Genomic DNA, 16,894 nt, shown 5'->3' with positions numbered 1-16,894 from the left:
GATAAAAATAAAAGTGAGGTATCTTGCTTAAGTCTAACTGCTGTTCAATCTCCTGATTTTTTAAAATGTATTTTGATATAATTGTACATTAACATGTAATTTAAGAACTCATATGAAGAGTTAGGTGTGATGAGATAGGAGGACCACAGGTTCAAAGCAAGCCTTGGCAAGTTGGTGAGGCTTTTAGCAAACCTAGTGAGACCCTATTTTCAAATAAAAAAAAAATTAAATAGGCTGAGGAAATAGCCCAGAGGTAGAAGGACCCTAGATTTCATCTCCAGCAACACACACACACACACACACACACACACACACACACACACACACAGAAGAAAATAAAAAAGAAATAAAGAAGTCCTATGTATTCTTTATCCTGTATCCCACCCCCATTAGCATGGTAAAATTTTATAAAACTATAGTACAAAGTCACAATCAGAATATTGAAACAGAAACAGTAAAGTATCAGAACATTTCCATCACCCCAAGGGTTTTTGTTGCCCTTTTATACATATCCTCCCTTCCCTCCAGCTCTGTCTCTCCTTAAAACCTGCAAACCACTAATATGTGTTCCATTTCTGTAATTTTCTCATTTCTAGACTTTTTTTTTGGCGGTACCGGAGATGGAACCCAGAGAGGCATTGTAACTCTGAGATACACCCCCTAGCTCTATTTTTAGTCTTTTTTTAATTTTTAGAAACAGGATCTCACAGAGTTGTGAAGGGCCTTACTAAGTAGCTGAGGCTGTCCACGAATCACAATCCTCCAGTCTCCACCTGCCAAATGCTGAGATTACAAGCATGCACCACCACACCAGCCTTCTAGAACTTTAGATTAATGTAATCATATAGTACCCCATATAATCTTTGAGGATTGGATTTTCTCACTCAGCATCCTTCTTTAGAGGTACATCCAAGTTGTTGCCTGTATCAGTAATTGAAGTCTTTTTATGGTTGAGTAGTATTCTGTAGTCTTAATCCATTTTGTGATGCTATAACAGAATACTTGAGTCTGGGTAATTTATAAGGAACAGAGATTTCTCTCTTACAGCCTGGAATCTGGGAAGTCCAAGACTGAGGGCCCTACACTTGGCAAGGGCCTTTGTGCCATGCTATCTGGCTTGGTCAACATTCTCACTGTTATAATCCCAAGCAACTGACTACACAATTTAGAGAAAGGAAGATTTACTTGCTCCCAGTGTTTTTGAGATCTTGGAGTTTATTCTTTGTCAGGCTGGGTCTTCAGAACTTAGGCTATGGCAGTGGGAAGCAGAGAGGGTAAAAGAGCAAAGCTCTGCTCTCACACCATGGAGGCCAGAAGCAAAAAAGAATGAGCAAGGGGATTCAGAGACAAGCAAAATCACTCAGGGCCACTGATGAGTTTACAACTCTCAAGACTCTATCAACCCTGAGGGGGACATTCTATATCCGACCATAGCATCTTTCCATAGCAAAAGGTGGAAGGTCAAGAAACTGCAGGGGTGTGTGTGTGTGTGTGTGTGTGTGTGTGTGTGAGAGAGAGAGAGAGAGAGAGAGAAAGCAATGCCCACATTATCTAACCTATTAATATCCATTTCTAAAGCAGTTACACTTTTTTAAAAGAAACTATAAACTGTTTTCCAAAAAAATGCCATTTTATGCTCTTATAAGCAACATTAAATCCTTGCCAGAATTTTGTGGGTTTATTTATTTATTTTGGTGGTACTGGAGATGGAACCCAGGGGACTTCTACCTCCGGGCTATACTCCCAGACCTATTTTATATTTTATTTGGAAACAGGGTCTCTTAAGCCAGCTGAGGTTGGCTTTGAACCTGCGCAATCCTCCTGTCTCAGCCTCCCAAGCGCGGGGATGACAAGCGTGCGCCACCACGCCCGGTGAATTTTGTGTTTTCATCATTATTTTAGCTATTCTAACAGAGTATAGTAAAATCTTACTGTAGCTTTAATTTTCATTTACCTAATATGTAATCATGTTGAATATCATTTCATATACTTCTTTGCTGTCTTCATATCTTCTTGAGTTAAATTCTGTTTGTCTATTGACCATTTTCCTATTGAAATTTTATTTTCTGCTGAGTTTTAGGAGTTCTTTTTTATGTATTCTAGATAATAGTTCTTTCTGAGAGATATTGTTTGCAGCTAATTTCTCTTGGTTTTTATCTTTGTTTATGCCCATTTCACATGGGCAAAAGTTTTTAATTTTGAGGAAATTTCAATTTTCCCTTTTACATAGTATACTTTGGTAGCAAGGGTAAAAACACAGCATTGCAGCCAGGTATGGTGGTGCATGCCTGTAATTGCCATACTTAGAAAGGTGGAGACTGGAGGATTGCAGGTTCAAGGCCAGCCTCAACAACTTAGTGAGCCACTCAGTGACTTAGTGAGACCATTTTTTATATTTTTAAAAATAAATATAAAAGGTTAAGGGGTGTAGTTCAGAGGTAAAATGCTCCTAAGTTCAAATGCCAGTCACAAAACACACACACATACACACACACACACACACACACACACACACACACACACCCCAAACACAAACATGATATTGCTAAGCCCTCGACTCCAATAATTTTTTCCTTATTTGCTTGTTAGTGTTGTTTTCTAGAAGTTTATGATTTTATACCTTACATTATATGCCACATTCATTGTGGGTTAATATATACACAAAGTGTGAGATTTGCAGATAATAACTGCTTTATTCTTGCCAAATGCCACAGGAAAAAAGCGATTGCCTCCTGTCTGCTCCCACCAGCAAAGGCAAAATAAAAAGGCTAGACTTCTACTCTCGCAAAGCTTTGCCTTGTTGTGCATTTACTATATATCAGGCCCTGGACTTACAAGGAGGACAAATCAAATGTTCTCAGCTTCAGTTCATATCAAAAGGCTGGTTTTTAAGGTGGTATAATGTGGACAAAAGAGAACAGACGCTACAGTCTGTGAGACTCAGTTAAAATCTGTCCCTTTCTAGCTACATGATGTTGGGCAAGTTGCTCCACTATTAAAGCCTCAGTTTCTTCTTTTGTAAGAAGATGATTTTGAGAATTAAATAAAATATGTAAAATGATTGGCACATAGGGTGTGCCATAAAATCTCATTCTTCTCCAAATTGATCCATGGCAGCTACTGATGAATTAGCAATGGGCTATTGTGAGGAAACAGAGAAAGACCAACTGTAAACAGATGAGACTGGCTTTTCTAAGGGCTCATTATCTGGTTTATAGATAAACTAAGAACCTTATGCTTCTGCTTCCTAACTTAGTGACCAATACTTTGCATAACATAGTTAAATAAAAAAGGCAAATGACAAATTTATTCTGATTCAATTAAAATTCCTAAAAGATTAAAAGACTTAAGAATAGAAACTGACATGGATGGGAATTGCTATTTTTAATCTGATTTTTAGTTTATCAGCTATCATTAAATTATGGAAAGGTAGGAAATACCCATAAAATTAAATTCTGCTATCAAAAAATATAAAGAAATTCTACATTTTTTTTTTTTTTTGGTGGTTCTGGGGATGGAACCCAGGGGCATTCGACCTCTGAGCTATACCCCCTGCCCTATTTTTTATTCTTTATTTTGAAACAGGGTCTCACTAAGTTGCAAAGGGCCTCATTAAGTAGCTGAGGCTGTCCACGAACCAAGATCCTCCGGTCTCAGCCTCCCAAATGCTGGGATTACAAGCATGTGCCACCACGTCCGGCTACATGTTTTATCTGAAGTAAAATATAAAACTTTAGTTTTCCTTTGACTAGGATTAACCACATAATGTTAGTTCTGCCACAGATTTTTATTTTATATTATTTTCTACTGAGGATTGACTCCCAGGGACATTCTACCTCTGAGCTATACTCTCAGCCTATGTTATTTTTAAACAGAATCTCAAGTCACTGATGGTCTCCCTAAGTTGTTGAAGCTGGCCTTGAGTCTGTGACTCTACTATCTCAGCCTCTGGAGTACTAGGATTATAGGCATGCACCACTGAACCTAGACAGATATTTTATACAAGTGATTTAAATAAGGCATTTACAAAAATAGTCACAAGCCGAGCCATGATGGTGCACGCTTGTGATCCTAGCATTCAGGGGGTGGAGACTAGAGGATCTCAGTTCATGGACAGCCACAGTTACTTAAGAGAGGCCCTTTGCAACTCAGTGAGACCCTGTTTTATAAAATAAAAAGACTAAAAAAATAGAGCTGGGGTGTAGCTCGAAGGTATAATGCCCCTGGGTTCCATCCCCAGTACCACTAAATAAATAAATAAATAAATAAATAAATAAATAAATAAATAGCCTCAGACAAAAAACTCAGAAAAGCAACGTGAGGGGTGAAGCCTCATATGGATGACAGGTAGGGGTCATTTCCAATTTGTTACTTGGGGTAGTGGGGATATGAGTTGAGGCTCAGCCCACATGCATGCCAGGTCATTTTAGCAGCATCTGGCTGGACCAAAGGCTGCCTCCCCAGTAACTATCCTTCCTCCACTACCAAAGCCTAGAACTCGTGTATTCTCAGCCTCTAGAATCGGATCTGTCCCGCATCCATTTTATCACTAAGTCAGAACATGATTTGGAGAAAAATAACTAATCCATATGAAGAAAATAATTTTACATTTGTTTTATGTATATTTTGAAGTTTTACCCTGACATTGTTTATGACAATTATCCTTTCAAAGATTAAACAGAAATCTCTTCACTAGATTAAGCCCATGATAGTACTAGATATAAGACCTAAAAATTAACCTAAGTTTGGTAAAGTCAATACTCTAATTGATGTTGTATTTGATACCACACCAAAGGCACTGATTCCTGGGGTTATCTGTAACATGATTTTCATCACTTCAGACTATGGAGAGATGGGAGGTAAAATATTCATAAGACTGATGGTATATTAAATTTTCACAGATTATAGCAAATCAACCTGAGCATCACTCTAATGATATAGATTGAGAGCATAATTCTATTTGTTTGTCAATTTAATCACTCTCATGGCAAAATCAACTTACTTTGGATATTTGAGTATGTTTTTCTTTCATTTCCTTTCCATTTCTTACCACTTCTAGTGAACTAAATTATAATTATAATTATAATTATAATTCCATTCCTATATTTTTACCATATTATTAAATTCTATCTCTCTGTCTCTTTTTCCCCCCCAGTGTCCCATTTCTCAAAGGAATAGTTCATCTCGACAGCCAGGGAGAGCGCCTGGATGCTCAAGGTAAGATTTAAATATACAATATTTTGTTTTTTTTTTTGTTTTGTTTTTTTTTTGTTTTTATTTTTTTTTAATTTATTTTATTTTTTAATTTATTTATTTTTATTGGTGCACTGTATTCATACATCATAGTAGGATACATACTTTTGTAGACATACATGCACACTTTTCCCAGGCAGCCCCCACCCAATCCCCACCCCATTCTCTCCCTATCCCTCCCTCCCATGCTTGGCTTAGTAGTTGACATCTAGTATTATGGCAATTTATCTAAAATTAAAAATGATAATCTCACATAACAGTTTCATTTGTCTGATACCAAGCTTTTGATGACTTAAAGATAACATTTCAATATTTCTTTTTGCTTTCTTTCTTACCAGAGAATATTTTTTTTTCTAATTTTTTAGGTGAAACTATCATATATTTATATATTTATTTTTCAGAAAAAAATCTATCCTAATATGGAATATGGACTCTAGGTACCCAAAACGATCTTGAAAAAGAACAAAGCTAGAAGATATATATTTTCTGATTTCAAACCATATAAAGCTACAATAATTGAAACAGTGTAGTACTATTCTAAAGGCAGATATATAAACCATTGGAGTTAAATAAAAGCCTAGAGCTAAATTCTTCCCTATATTGTCAAGTTATTTTTGACAAGGTTTCCACGAACATTTGGTGGTAGAAATATTAATCTTTTAACTAAATATTGTTAAAAAATAATAATTACATGGAAAAGAATAAAATTGGACCCTTACCTAATCCCATATACAAATATTAACTCAAAATAGATAATAGACCTAAATATAAATCTTAAGACTATAAACTTTTAGGAGAAAATCTGGGTCATTAAACCTCACAACATTGAAATTGGCAGTGATTTCTTGGTTATGATTTCAAAGGCACAGGCAACAGAGGAGTATACAAACTCCCTAAAAAAAAAAAATTGTATATCCAAAGACAATGTAAACAGAGTTAACAGTTACTAATAGAATGGGATAAAATATTTCCAAATGCTATATCTGAAGGTGTATTAATATTCCAACTAGGAATCCTAGAAATTAACAACAATAAAGGCAAACAATACCCTTTACAGATAGGTAAAAGACTAACATAAATAATGAATCTCCACAGATAACCAATCTTAGTTGTTTGTTGGATGGAAAATCTTGTTTCTCTAGTTCTGGAGTGTGTTACCTATTTCTTCTTTGTAGTTAATCTCTTTGAGTATTTTCTCTAGTGCTGGTTTTGAAGACATAAATTCCTTCAGTTTCTGTTTGTCATGGAAGCTTCTTATTTCTCCATCTAATTTGATAGAAAGTTTTGCTGGGTAGGAAATTTTTGGCTGGAAGTTGTTTTCTTTCAGAGTTTGGAATATGTTACTCCAAGCCCTTCTGGCTCTCATAACTTGGTTTGGGAAGTCTGGAGTGATTCTAATTGGTTTGTCTCTGAATGTCACTTGGCCCTTTGCTTTTGTTGCCTTTAAGATTCTCTGCTTGGCTTCCACATTGGTCATTTTGACAATTATGTGGCGTGGGGATCCTCTTCTCCGATCCTGTCTAAAGGGAGTTCTATAAGTTTCCTGGACCTGTGTATCGACCTCTTGCTCTATGTCTGGAAAATTTTCTGCTATTACTTCCTTGAAGAGATTGTTGATCCCTTTGGTTTCACTTTCTTTTCCCTCCTCTATTCCAAATATTCTTAGGTTAGCTCTCTTAAAATGGGCCCATATTTCTTCAATATCAGATTCCTGCTGTCGGATATTTTTTTCTAGATTAGAAACTATGCGTTCATTTTTGGATTGCTCATCTTCTAAGAGCGAGATTCTGTTCTCCATGTGTTCTAATCGGTTGTTTGTGCTTTGAATTGAGGCCTTTACTTCATTAATTGCATCCTTTATCTCTTTTTGGCTCTCTCTGAGTTCTTTTCGAAGCACCTCTATTATTTCTACAGTTATTTTCCTGATTTGATCTTCTAGAAATCTCTGATTTTCAGTTTTATCGGGTTCTGATGTTGTGGGGTTGTGGGCATTTATTGCTCCAGAATTATTCCTCTTTCCCATGATTTCGGATGTTTGTGCCTTCTCTGGGTTCTTCCCTTGGGTCACTATGACTTCCCTTAAGGTGTTCTGGATCTCGAGTCAGTAGTATCTCGGACCCCACTACTCCTTTACTGGGTTTTATCACAGAGTCTCCGACCCAGAGAGTCGCTAGAGGCTGCTTTAGACTGTGGGGGGTGCCAGGTTGCAAGTTCTATGGTGTGATATCTCTGCCACCGCCCCTCCCCCACTGGGTCAAGTCCCAGGGAGTACAGTACTGGGATTTCTCCTCTGTGGCCCGCAATTTGACTCACTGTTCTTGAGTACGCAGATGTAGCTGTATTGGCCTCTCTGGATTCGGTGCTGCTGCTGCCAGTGGCAATATGGCGCCGCTGCTACGCCCTCGGCTGTGGGGCTGGTTTTTTCTTCTTGGTTTTGGTTTCCACTCTGAATCCCTGCAGCATGTGCTGAGCTCGGCCACTGGGAACTTTAGATGCTCTCTGCGCGGAGAAATCCCGCCTGGCTGTTCCGCAGTGGCTCACCTCGGCTTGCTGTAGCCGTCCCGTGAATTCGCCGGCAGTATGGCACTGCTGCCGCCGCGTCTGCCGCGTCCTCGGCGATAGGCCGGTTATCTCCTCTGTGGCTCTGTTCTCAGTCCGCTTTCTCTCTGGAGCCTGGTGATTTTTTGTTTCACTGGTGATGGTGTTTTCTGGCTATGAAAGGCGCCGATTTTGTGGTAATGGAGGTTTGTTGTTAGCGGGGCTCTTAAGCCCCGCTTTTCTCGGTCGCCATCTTCCCGGAAGTCTCTATACAATATTTTGTGTGACTCCTTGTTTACAGATTAAATTAAAGCAAATAGTACTGTTGCCTTTGTGACAAATTTATTTTCAAAATTTAATTATACATTTAAAGTCAATATTTGAGTGAATATGCTTCATTCAAATATTATTTTTCAAACTGTATCTGCTTCCCAAGAGTGCTAAGTGCTAATTGGCTCTTCTTAGCAATTTCTCTAAAACTGGTCAAACTAATTAAAGTTTAAATGTGAAGATCTTATTAGTGACAAGGGAGGGATGATGAATATCAAGATATGATCAAAATGATCTCATGATATTTCTAGTTATTTATGAATAAAGGATTTTTAATTGATATTGTTAAAAAGCAAGGTAACCCCTCTGTTGACAGAGATAGAATATCATGTGTCATTGATGAAAACCCAAAAGCTTCGTTTTTTTCAGGTTGAGATTTATCTTTGGAATGCGATCATTTTGACCTTCAGTTATTTCCCACGGGTACCTGGAGTCTCTATATGATCATGCTTTCAAGGTTCATCTCCAGGAGCTCCCTAGAATAAAGAAACAATTAACTAAAATTCCACCAGATGGCAATATTTGGAAAGCCATTCATAGACATTTCAAAGCTGTAAGATATTATTGTTCACACAGAGAACACCCTCGTGGACTATACGGGCCTAGATGTCATCAAAGCTGCTCTAAACATCTTTAGCTTTACTCCCCGCACCCCGCATATAAAATTAAATTTTTTTGTGGGTTGTTTGAGTTTGGCTTTGTTTTTTACTCAAGAAAGGGGTGTGGGGAGTTATGCAGGTTATTTTCTTCTTTTGTTTCAAATTGTGAAATGCTGAAACTAAAAACCATGTTCTTAAATAATAATTCTCCAAACAGTAATGGTGAGTATTACAACCTCAAATCTATTGATAGCATATCATATTTTCTTTGTTGTCTCATTGTGAAAAATGCGATGGTTATTGTTAAATAACTTATTTGAGAAAATAAATCTGAGTCTCTTCTCCTAAGGATAGTAGCTTTCTAAAAAGTTGCCTTGATATTAGACCAAGGGAAATTTGCTAGTACAAAATATTTATGTGTATTGATTTGAAATAAGGGTCATTTAAATGATATTAGTAAACTCTTCCCCTTTTCTCAAATGAAAGTAGAGATCCAGAACCCAGAGTGTTGTCCCAGAAGTTGCTTCTTAAGGGGCCAGAGTAAACTTTAGGCAGAGTTGGGAAGGCATCTGAGGGCGACAGAGAAAGAAGAACCAAGGAGAGAAGCTGCCTAACCCATCTTTGTACATGGAGAAGTCTCTGAATAGGCGTTGGGTGCCTTCTGAAAATGAATCTTGTGTTACTATCCTTAGGGACTGCCTGGTACAGTCCTGGTCTACTACCAACATCCTGGAGTACAGTCTGGTTAGCAGTCCCTTCACCTTCAAAAGTGTCTCCATTTAATAATCAGGTATATACTCACCCTATCTTCCAGGATACATATTTTTTTAAAGAATAGAAAAAGGCAGTGCATGTTAAATAGTTTCTCTTCATAAATCTTCTTATATCTGGGGCATTATAAAGAGGCAAATGATAAGCCGGGCATGGTGGCGCTTGCTTGTAATCCCAGCATTTGGGAGGCTGAGACCAGAGGATCGCGGTTTGCAGACAGCCTCAGCTACTTAGTGAGGTCATCTGCAACTTAGTGAGACCCTGCTTCAAAAATAAAGAATAAAAAATAGGGCAGGGGATGTACCTCAGAGGCTGAATGCCCTTGGGTTCCATCCCCAGACCCGCAAAAAAAAAAAAAAGAGGAAAATAATATTTGTACCCTATAGGCCAAACAGCTCTGTTAAAACTACTTAATTCATTGTAGGGTAAAAACAACTTATGGACATTACATAAATAAATGGCCATGGCTGTGTTCAATAAGACTTTATAAAAACAGAGATTGACTGCTTTTAGCCTATCAGTCAGTTTGTAGATCCCTGTCAGATAATAGGTGGTAAAAGGATAGATGGTGGTGAACCAAGAAGATGCCATCTTTAATTCCTCTCCCTTCTCTACATGTCCCTTCTGAGTTATAGTTTTAACTATCTCAGAAACCAGTACAGGTTGAGCATCCCTTATCTGAAATGTTTGAGAAAATATGTAGTTTGAATTTTAATTTTTTTCAGATTTTGGAATATTTGCATATATATATGATCCTGGGAATAGGATCCCAGCATAAATACAATTCTTTTATGTTTCATATACACCTATACACATACCCTGAAGGTGATTTTATATAATATTTTTAGTATGCCTGTGTTTTGGCTGTGACCCATATGAGTCAGGTTTGCAATTTTTACTTGTAGTGTCATATCAGTGCTCAAAACGTTTCAGATTAGCCAAGCGTGGTGGCACATGCTTGTAATCCCAGTACTTGAGAGGCTGAGACAGGAGGATCGCAGGTTTGCAGCCAGCCTCAGCTACTTAGTGAGGCTCTATGCTACTTAGTGAGACCCTGTTTTAAAATAAAGAATTAAAAAAAAAAACCAGGGCTGGGGTGTAGATCAGAAGTGTGATGCTCCTAGGTTCAATCCCCAGTACAGTAAAAAAAAAAAAAAAAAAAAAAAAAAAAGATTTCACATCATGTCAGATTTGGGACTTTTGCATTAGGGATGCTCATGGGTGTTGACATTTTTCTTGAGTGGATAACCTTATCACCATTTATGCAGTTCCTGAGATTCCTTTGGTGGGTCTGGCTGCCTGCTTCCCATCTGAATCTGTTTCTGCACCATGTGTGATGTGCCACACTGTACACCTCATGACATCTTTATGGGTAGCCCAAGTCCTAGAGTTAAATACTGAAGCAATAACTAGTAGGTATGTGATTTAATTTTATGCTTTGGTCATCACTAGACAACTATATATTAGAAATATAACTATGTAAGCCAAGTGTGGTGGCACATGCTTGTAATCCCAGTACTTGGGAGGCTGAGACAGGAAGATTGCAGATTCAAAGCCAGCCTCAAATACTTAGTGAGGCCTTCTGTAACTTAGTGAGACCCTGTGTCAAAATAAAGAATAAAAAATAGGGCTGGGGGTGTAGCTCAGAGGTAGAATGCCCCTGGGTTCAATTCCCAGTACAAAGAAAGGAAGGAAGGAAGGAAGGAAGGAAGGAAGGAAGGAAGCAAGCAAGCAAGCAAGCAAGCAAGCAAGCAAGCAAGCAAGCAAGCAAGCAATGTTAAGGACAAGTCAATGTTGGCTATACACGTTTTGTTTGTTTGTTTGTTTGTTTGTTTGTTTGTTTATTGCAGTACTGGGGATTGAACCCAGGGGTATTCTTCCTCTGAGCTACACCCGTAGCCCTATTTCTTACTCTTTTTTTTTTTTTTCTGGTACTAAGGATGGAACCCAAGGCATTCTACCTCTGAGTTATACCCCCAGCCCTATTTTTTTTTATTCTTTGAAACAAGGTCTCACTGAGTTGCAAAGGGCCTCACTAAATAGCTGAGGCTGTCCTCGAACAATGATCCTCCTATTTTGAGACAGGGTTTCACTCAATTGCAGAGGGCCCCACAAGTTTCTGAAGCTGTTCATGAACCATGACCCTCCTGTCTCAGCCTTCCAAGTACTGGGATTACAAGCATGCACCACCATGCCTGTCTCTATATGTTTTTATTTAAAAAATAATATAGTAAACTTAAAGGAAACTTTGAAGGGAAAATAATTCATAACAACACCATTCTCAAATAGCTATTATTTCTATTTTTCGTATTTGCTTTTCCATAAACATTCCTATTTTTTCACAGTAAATATCATAAATGTGAAGCTAGTATTTTACTTAGCTTTAGTTGCAAGCGTTTTCAGTTTCGTGGGTCATCAGAACTGTGATTAAAATAGTGGAATACTAGCCAGGTGTAGTGGCATACACTTGTAATCCCAGTATTTGGGAAGCTGAGACAGGAGAATCTCAGGTTCAAAGACAACCACAACTACTTAATGAGTAAGTAGTGAGGCCCACCGCAACTTAGTGAGACCCTGTTTCAAAAATAAAAAGAATAAAATAGGCTGGGGGTGTAGCTCAGATGTAGAATGCCCTTGGGTTTAATCTCCAGTGGCGCGCACGTGTGCACGCGCGCACACATACACACACACACACACACACACACACACACACACACACACAATGGTGGAATACTGTGTCCATGCACAATAGCATAGACTCTAATTCTTACTATTTGCAAGTTTTTTTTTCCACTCCAAATTTCTATATAGACTTTATTGTTGTTTGCTTTGATTTGGTTTGTGCCTGTTGATCAAATCCCAGAAGTGGGATTCTTATTGAAGGATATGACCATTTTTATGGCTTTTTTCTAGTTTGCCATATTTTCCCAAAAGGACAAATTTACAGACTATAGCTTGAGGATACTGGCTTCACCACAACTTTGTCAGGAAGAGTGTTTAAGTTATTGAATAATATGTATTGAGTGCCCACTATCTGTAATGAACTTTGCTAATTATTTGAGCGTATGTATATGTGCATGTGGGTATGTATATGCATGATTGAGATGTTCATTCCACATTTACTTTGTACCTAGTATGAACTAGACATTTTCAGTGATTAGCAAAAGATAGTTTCTGTCTCATAGTTTGCTTTTATTAAAAGATAAATATATAAGTAACTATAATAAAATATAGAAAACGAGATACTATGGGGAAAATACAGTTAAAATATGAAAGTTGGAGGAGGGTGGAGGTAGAGATGGCTTCTGAGCTGAACCATGAAGGCAAGTTGGTTTCAGCTACTCACTGAGGGTGATATTTGCCATTTATGCGGTAGACATTTATTGATTTCTCACTCTGACCAAGTTCCATGCTAATTGCTGGATCTCTACAGGCAAACAAAACAGAGCTCTTGGCACATACTAGCTAATGGAGCAGAAAGTCTTTTAAAAACGACTATGATGAACATATCTGGCAGAGGTTGCATGGCATGGGGTAAAGCAGGGGTTCCCTTGGAATAAAGGATTTTTGTGGCTCTCCATTTTGCAGTCTTCCTTATCAGTTACTGTCCAAATCTATGGGGGGGGTCTGTTTCTAGAGATTTGAAGGCTGTTGTAGCTGTATTGGCCAATATTCCCATTAAAGTCGGCTGACACTGGCAGTGAGTCACTAGCTGAGTACTTTATTAAGAAGAGACAGCCTGGTCCTGGGACAAGCAAGACCTGCCTCCTGGCCCTCACTGATGACTGAGCAAAGCCCTAAGACCTGTTGAGTTATTTGTGTTTTGTTTATTACACATCTGGAAGGAATCTCAATGGTAATCTAATTCAACTGTTTATTCATGTATGTACAGGGGATTGAACCCAGGGGCATTCTACCTCCAAGCTACACCCTATTCTTTCTTTCTTTTGTCTTTTGAAACAGGGTATTGCTAGGTTTCTAAGTGTCTTGCAAAGTAACTGAGGCTGTCCTCAAACCTGTGATCCTCCTGTCTCAGCCTCCCAAGTACTGGGATTACAGGTGTCCACCACCACACATGCTCCCAAATCACTTATTCTATAGATGAGCACCCTTGGGGAGGAGAGTTGAGTGACTTGCCTGGGGTCCAACAGTTGGTGACAGAGTCACAGGACCAGGACCTTCAGGTTCTGATTCTCATTGTTCTGTGCTCTGTTTTTCTCTACCTTATCTGTATCACACAGGTAATAAGAACTAGAAAGAGGGTAAACCCAAGAAATAACAGGTGTTTTACCATCTCATACCACAGTGACATTTTTTAAATTAAAATTTTCAATTATTTGTACCTGGTTTTTGGCACCAAAAAACAAAACAAAATCTCTTAATTAAAAATTTTAATTTAAGTAGTGAATCAATGGGTCGTGGAAAGAGAGAAAAGCTTGGAACACATTCTGTACCTACTACTTACCTCCTTCAGGACCTGGACAAATAGCCTGAGACCTGCTTTCCTCCTCTTCAGAATAGAGACATAATATATCTAGAGTGTGTTGCAAGAATAATTACAGGTACCATAAGTGCCAGGTACATCGTGGGCACTCAGACACTATTTGTGTCCTTTCCCCTTTCCTCTTAGAGCTACCAGTTCTTCATAGGGTTTCTTTTTCTCACTAGTGAGATTATCTTAAAAGACCCATGTAGAATACATTATGGAATGAGAGTACATTTATAAATTCTGATAATGAGTTCAGTGTTCTCATTTCTGAGTTTCACTAACTGTCTAGAGAGTCAGAGGTGTTCGTTCTGGTTCCTCATTCTCCTATTTTTCAGAAGGTTATTTTATGTGTTGTGAGGATGTGTTGGCAAAACTGAAGCATTCATTCATTTTGTCTGTGATTTTCTTGAAAGTTATTTGTCAAATAAATAAATGACTAGATAAAGAATATGTAGCTAAATATTAACACTTGCTCAATATAGCTGGTGGGTCTGAGTGTATCTTATACGGTCATACTTTTTCTATATTTCTGGATGTTTCAAGTGCCCCAGACCAGTTTTCTTTCTGTTTTTCACAAATTGGGTAACAAATATTAATGAAGCATCTATCATGGCTCCATCACTGTGCAGGGGGCTGAAGGCACACTGGGGCTAGCCAGGGTCTCGGCCCTGGTGGATCTTGCTAACTAAGCAGGCAGTTCTGTTACCCATGGCCTAGGACTCTGCTGAGAGGAGCACAGGAGGCGGTGGGAACCCTTAGCAGGAACAGCAAAGCCAGAGCTGCTACAGGAAGATCAGATGAGCCTCCCAAGGTCAGTGGCATCTGATCTGAGATCTGAAGGAAAGAAGGAGCCAGCCAAGTGCTAGGGAGGGAGGACTAAAGAGAATGGGAAATTATTTTGGCAGAAAGAGCAGCAGCTGCAAGGATCTAAAGAGAAAATACAAGAAGCACATGGCGCACTAATACAATGGGAAGACGTTGCACAAGGAGCTCCAGCATCCAGGGCACGGTGAGACGAAGCTAATGGGCAGATCTGGGGGTGCCTTCCAGCGGTTCCTGGAGACCACAGGTTCAGAGAGCTCCCTGGGGCTCCACCAGTGGCAGGACTGTGATGGGCCAAGGATAGTGCCATGTGTCTGGAATGAGTAGGTGAGGGTCGGGCTGATTTTATTTATTGAGATAAGAAACTTGTGTGAGTGCGAGAATTGGAAGCTCGTTCCTGCAGATACTGTGTAAGCTCAGTATGTCCAAGAAGCTACACATGGAGATTTGGAATCCGAACCCTAAAAGAGAAAAGAGTGAAGTATGGCTTTGGGAGTCATTAGAAGTCATGAATATAGGTAAGATTGCTCAAGGAGAGTAGAGACAGAAAAGGGAGTTCAGAAGAGAAGATTATTGAAGATTACCAATATTTACAATGCAAAATAAGAGCTGAGATAGAAGGATCACATGTTTAAGACCAACCTCAGCAACTTAGCAAGACTCTCAACAATCTAGCAAGACCCTGTTTCAAAACATAGAATTTAAAATTGGGTATAGCTCAGAGGTAGAATGCCCCTAGGTTCAATCCCCAGTAGAAAAAAAGAAAAGGAAGAAGAGAGGAGAAGAGAGGGGAGGTGAGAGAAGAGGAAGGGAGGAAAGGAGAGGAGAAAAAAATAAAGGAAAAGATAGAAAAAAAGAAAAATGTTGAGTATACACATATTCATAGTGGCATTGTTTACAGTAGCCAAAAGGTGGAAGCAGTTCAAGTATCTATAGATATGAGTGAATAAACAAAATGCGGCATATACATGCAGTGGAATATTATTCAGCCTTAGAAAGAGAATTCTGGCATGTACTACACTGTGAATTAACTTTGAGGGTAGCATGCTAAGTGAGTCACAGAAAAGGACAAATAATGTGATTCCACTTATATGAGGTACCCAGAGTAATCAACAGGTAGTCGTACATAAATGCTACTTTACATTCTGTTTCATTTTTTTTCCTTCTGGTTTTCATTTATATAATTATACATAGATATTATCAGACCTTGTGAACATTTTAGTATTTTGCTTTTGTATTTTATATCATGAGTAGTATTCTATGCTTCTATACATACTTATGATTGTAGTTTAATGTCTGTAACATGGCATATAGAATTATATATCATAATTTATACGATGTGCTTATGGAGACTATTTCAAAACTAACTGGTATATTTTAAACTAACAGATCATAACTGGTTAAATTATACCCCAGAGTGGCAGCGTGAGACCTGTGTGTCACCACATCCCCTGTGAATATGCTTTTTTGTTGTTGTTTGTTTTTGTGCTGGGGAATAAACCCAGGGACATTCTATCTCTGATCTGTACTGCAGCCATTTATTTATTTATTTATTTATTTATTTATTTATTCATTCATTCATTCATTCATTTATTGCAATAGTGGGGATGGAACCCAGGGGCATTCTACCTCTGAGCTATACCCCCAGCCTTTTTTTTTTTTAATTCTTTATCTTGAAACAGAGTCTCACTGAGTTGCAAAGGGTCCCACTAAGATGAGGTTGGCCACAAACCACGATCCTCCTGTCTCAACCTCCCAAATGCTGAGATTACAAGCATGAACTACCACGCCCGGCTTATTTTTTATTTTGAAAGTCTCACTAAGTTACTGAGGATCTTGCTAGGGTGCTGAGGCTGGTCTAGAACCTGCGATTCTCCTGTCTCAGCCTTCCAAGTACTGGGATTACAAGCGTGCATCACCACATCTTGAATGTGGTTGTTATTATTTATTTTTATTATTTTATTATATTAGAAAGTTTCTCATTGGATATTATCTCAGATTTTTAAAAACTCTTCCCAAGTATGATTTTTACTTTCTGAGTATAGACTCTCAAGAGCAATGGATGACACAATCTATTCTAAGTATCCTCCCA

At 38.4% G+C, this 16,894-nt stretch overlaps 1 protein-coding gene across 1 annotated transcript in view; it reads left to right on the top strand.

Annotated features, from left to right (window-relative positions):
- MAPRE2 (microtubule associated protein RP/EB family member 2) overlaps positions 1–16,894 on the top strand; it is a gene marked incomplete at both ends in the record, with an annotated part of 159,507 nt that overhangs the window by 25,326 nt on the left and 117,287 nt on the right. The window contains one exon of the mRNA XM_080714793.1: positions 5,156–5,217. Within this exon, the coding sequence (XP_080570919.1) occupies positions 5,156–5,217 (62 nt within the window). The remainder of the gene's footprint in view (positions 1–5,155; positions 5,218–16,894) is intronic.

This window comes from Muscardinus avellanarius (assembly GCF_963383645.1).
Source record: "Muscardinus avellanarius genome assembly, chromosome: 17".
NCBI classification, from domain to species: domain Eukaryota; kingdom Metazoa; phylum Chordata; class Mammalia; order Rodentia; family Gliridae; genus Muscardinus; species Muscardinus avellanarius.
Note: the sequence above shows the minus strand (reverse complement) of the source record. Positions and strands in the feature narration are given on the sequence as shown.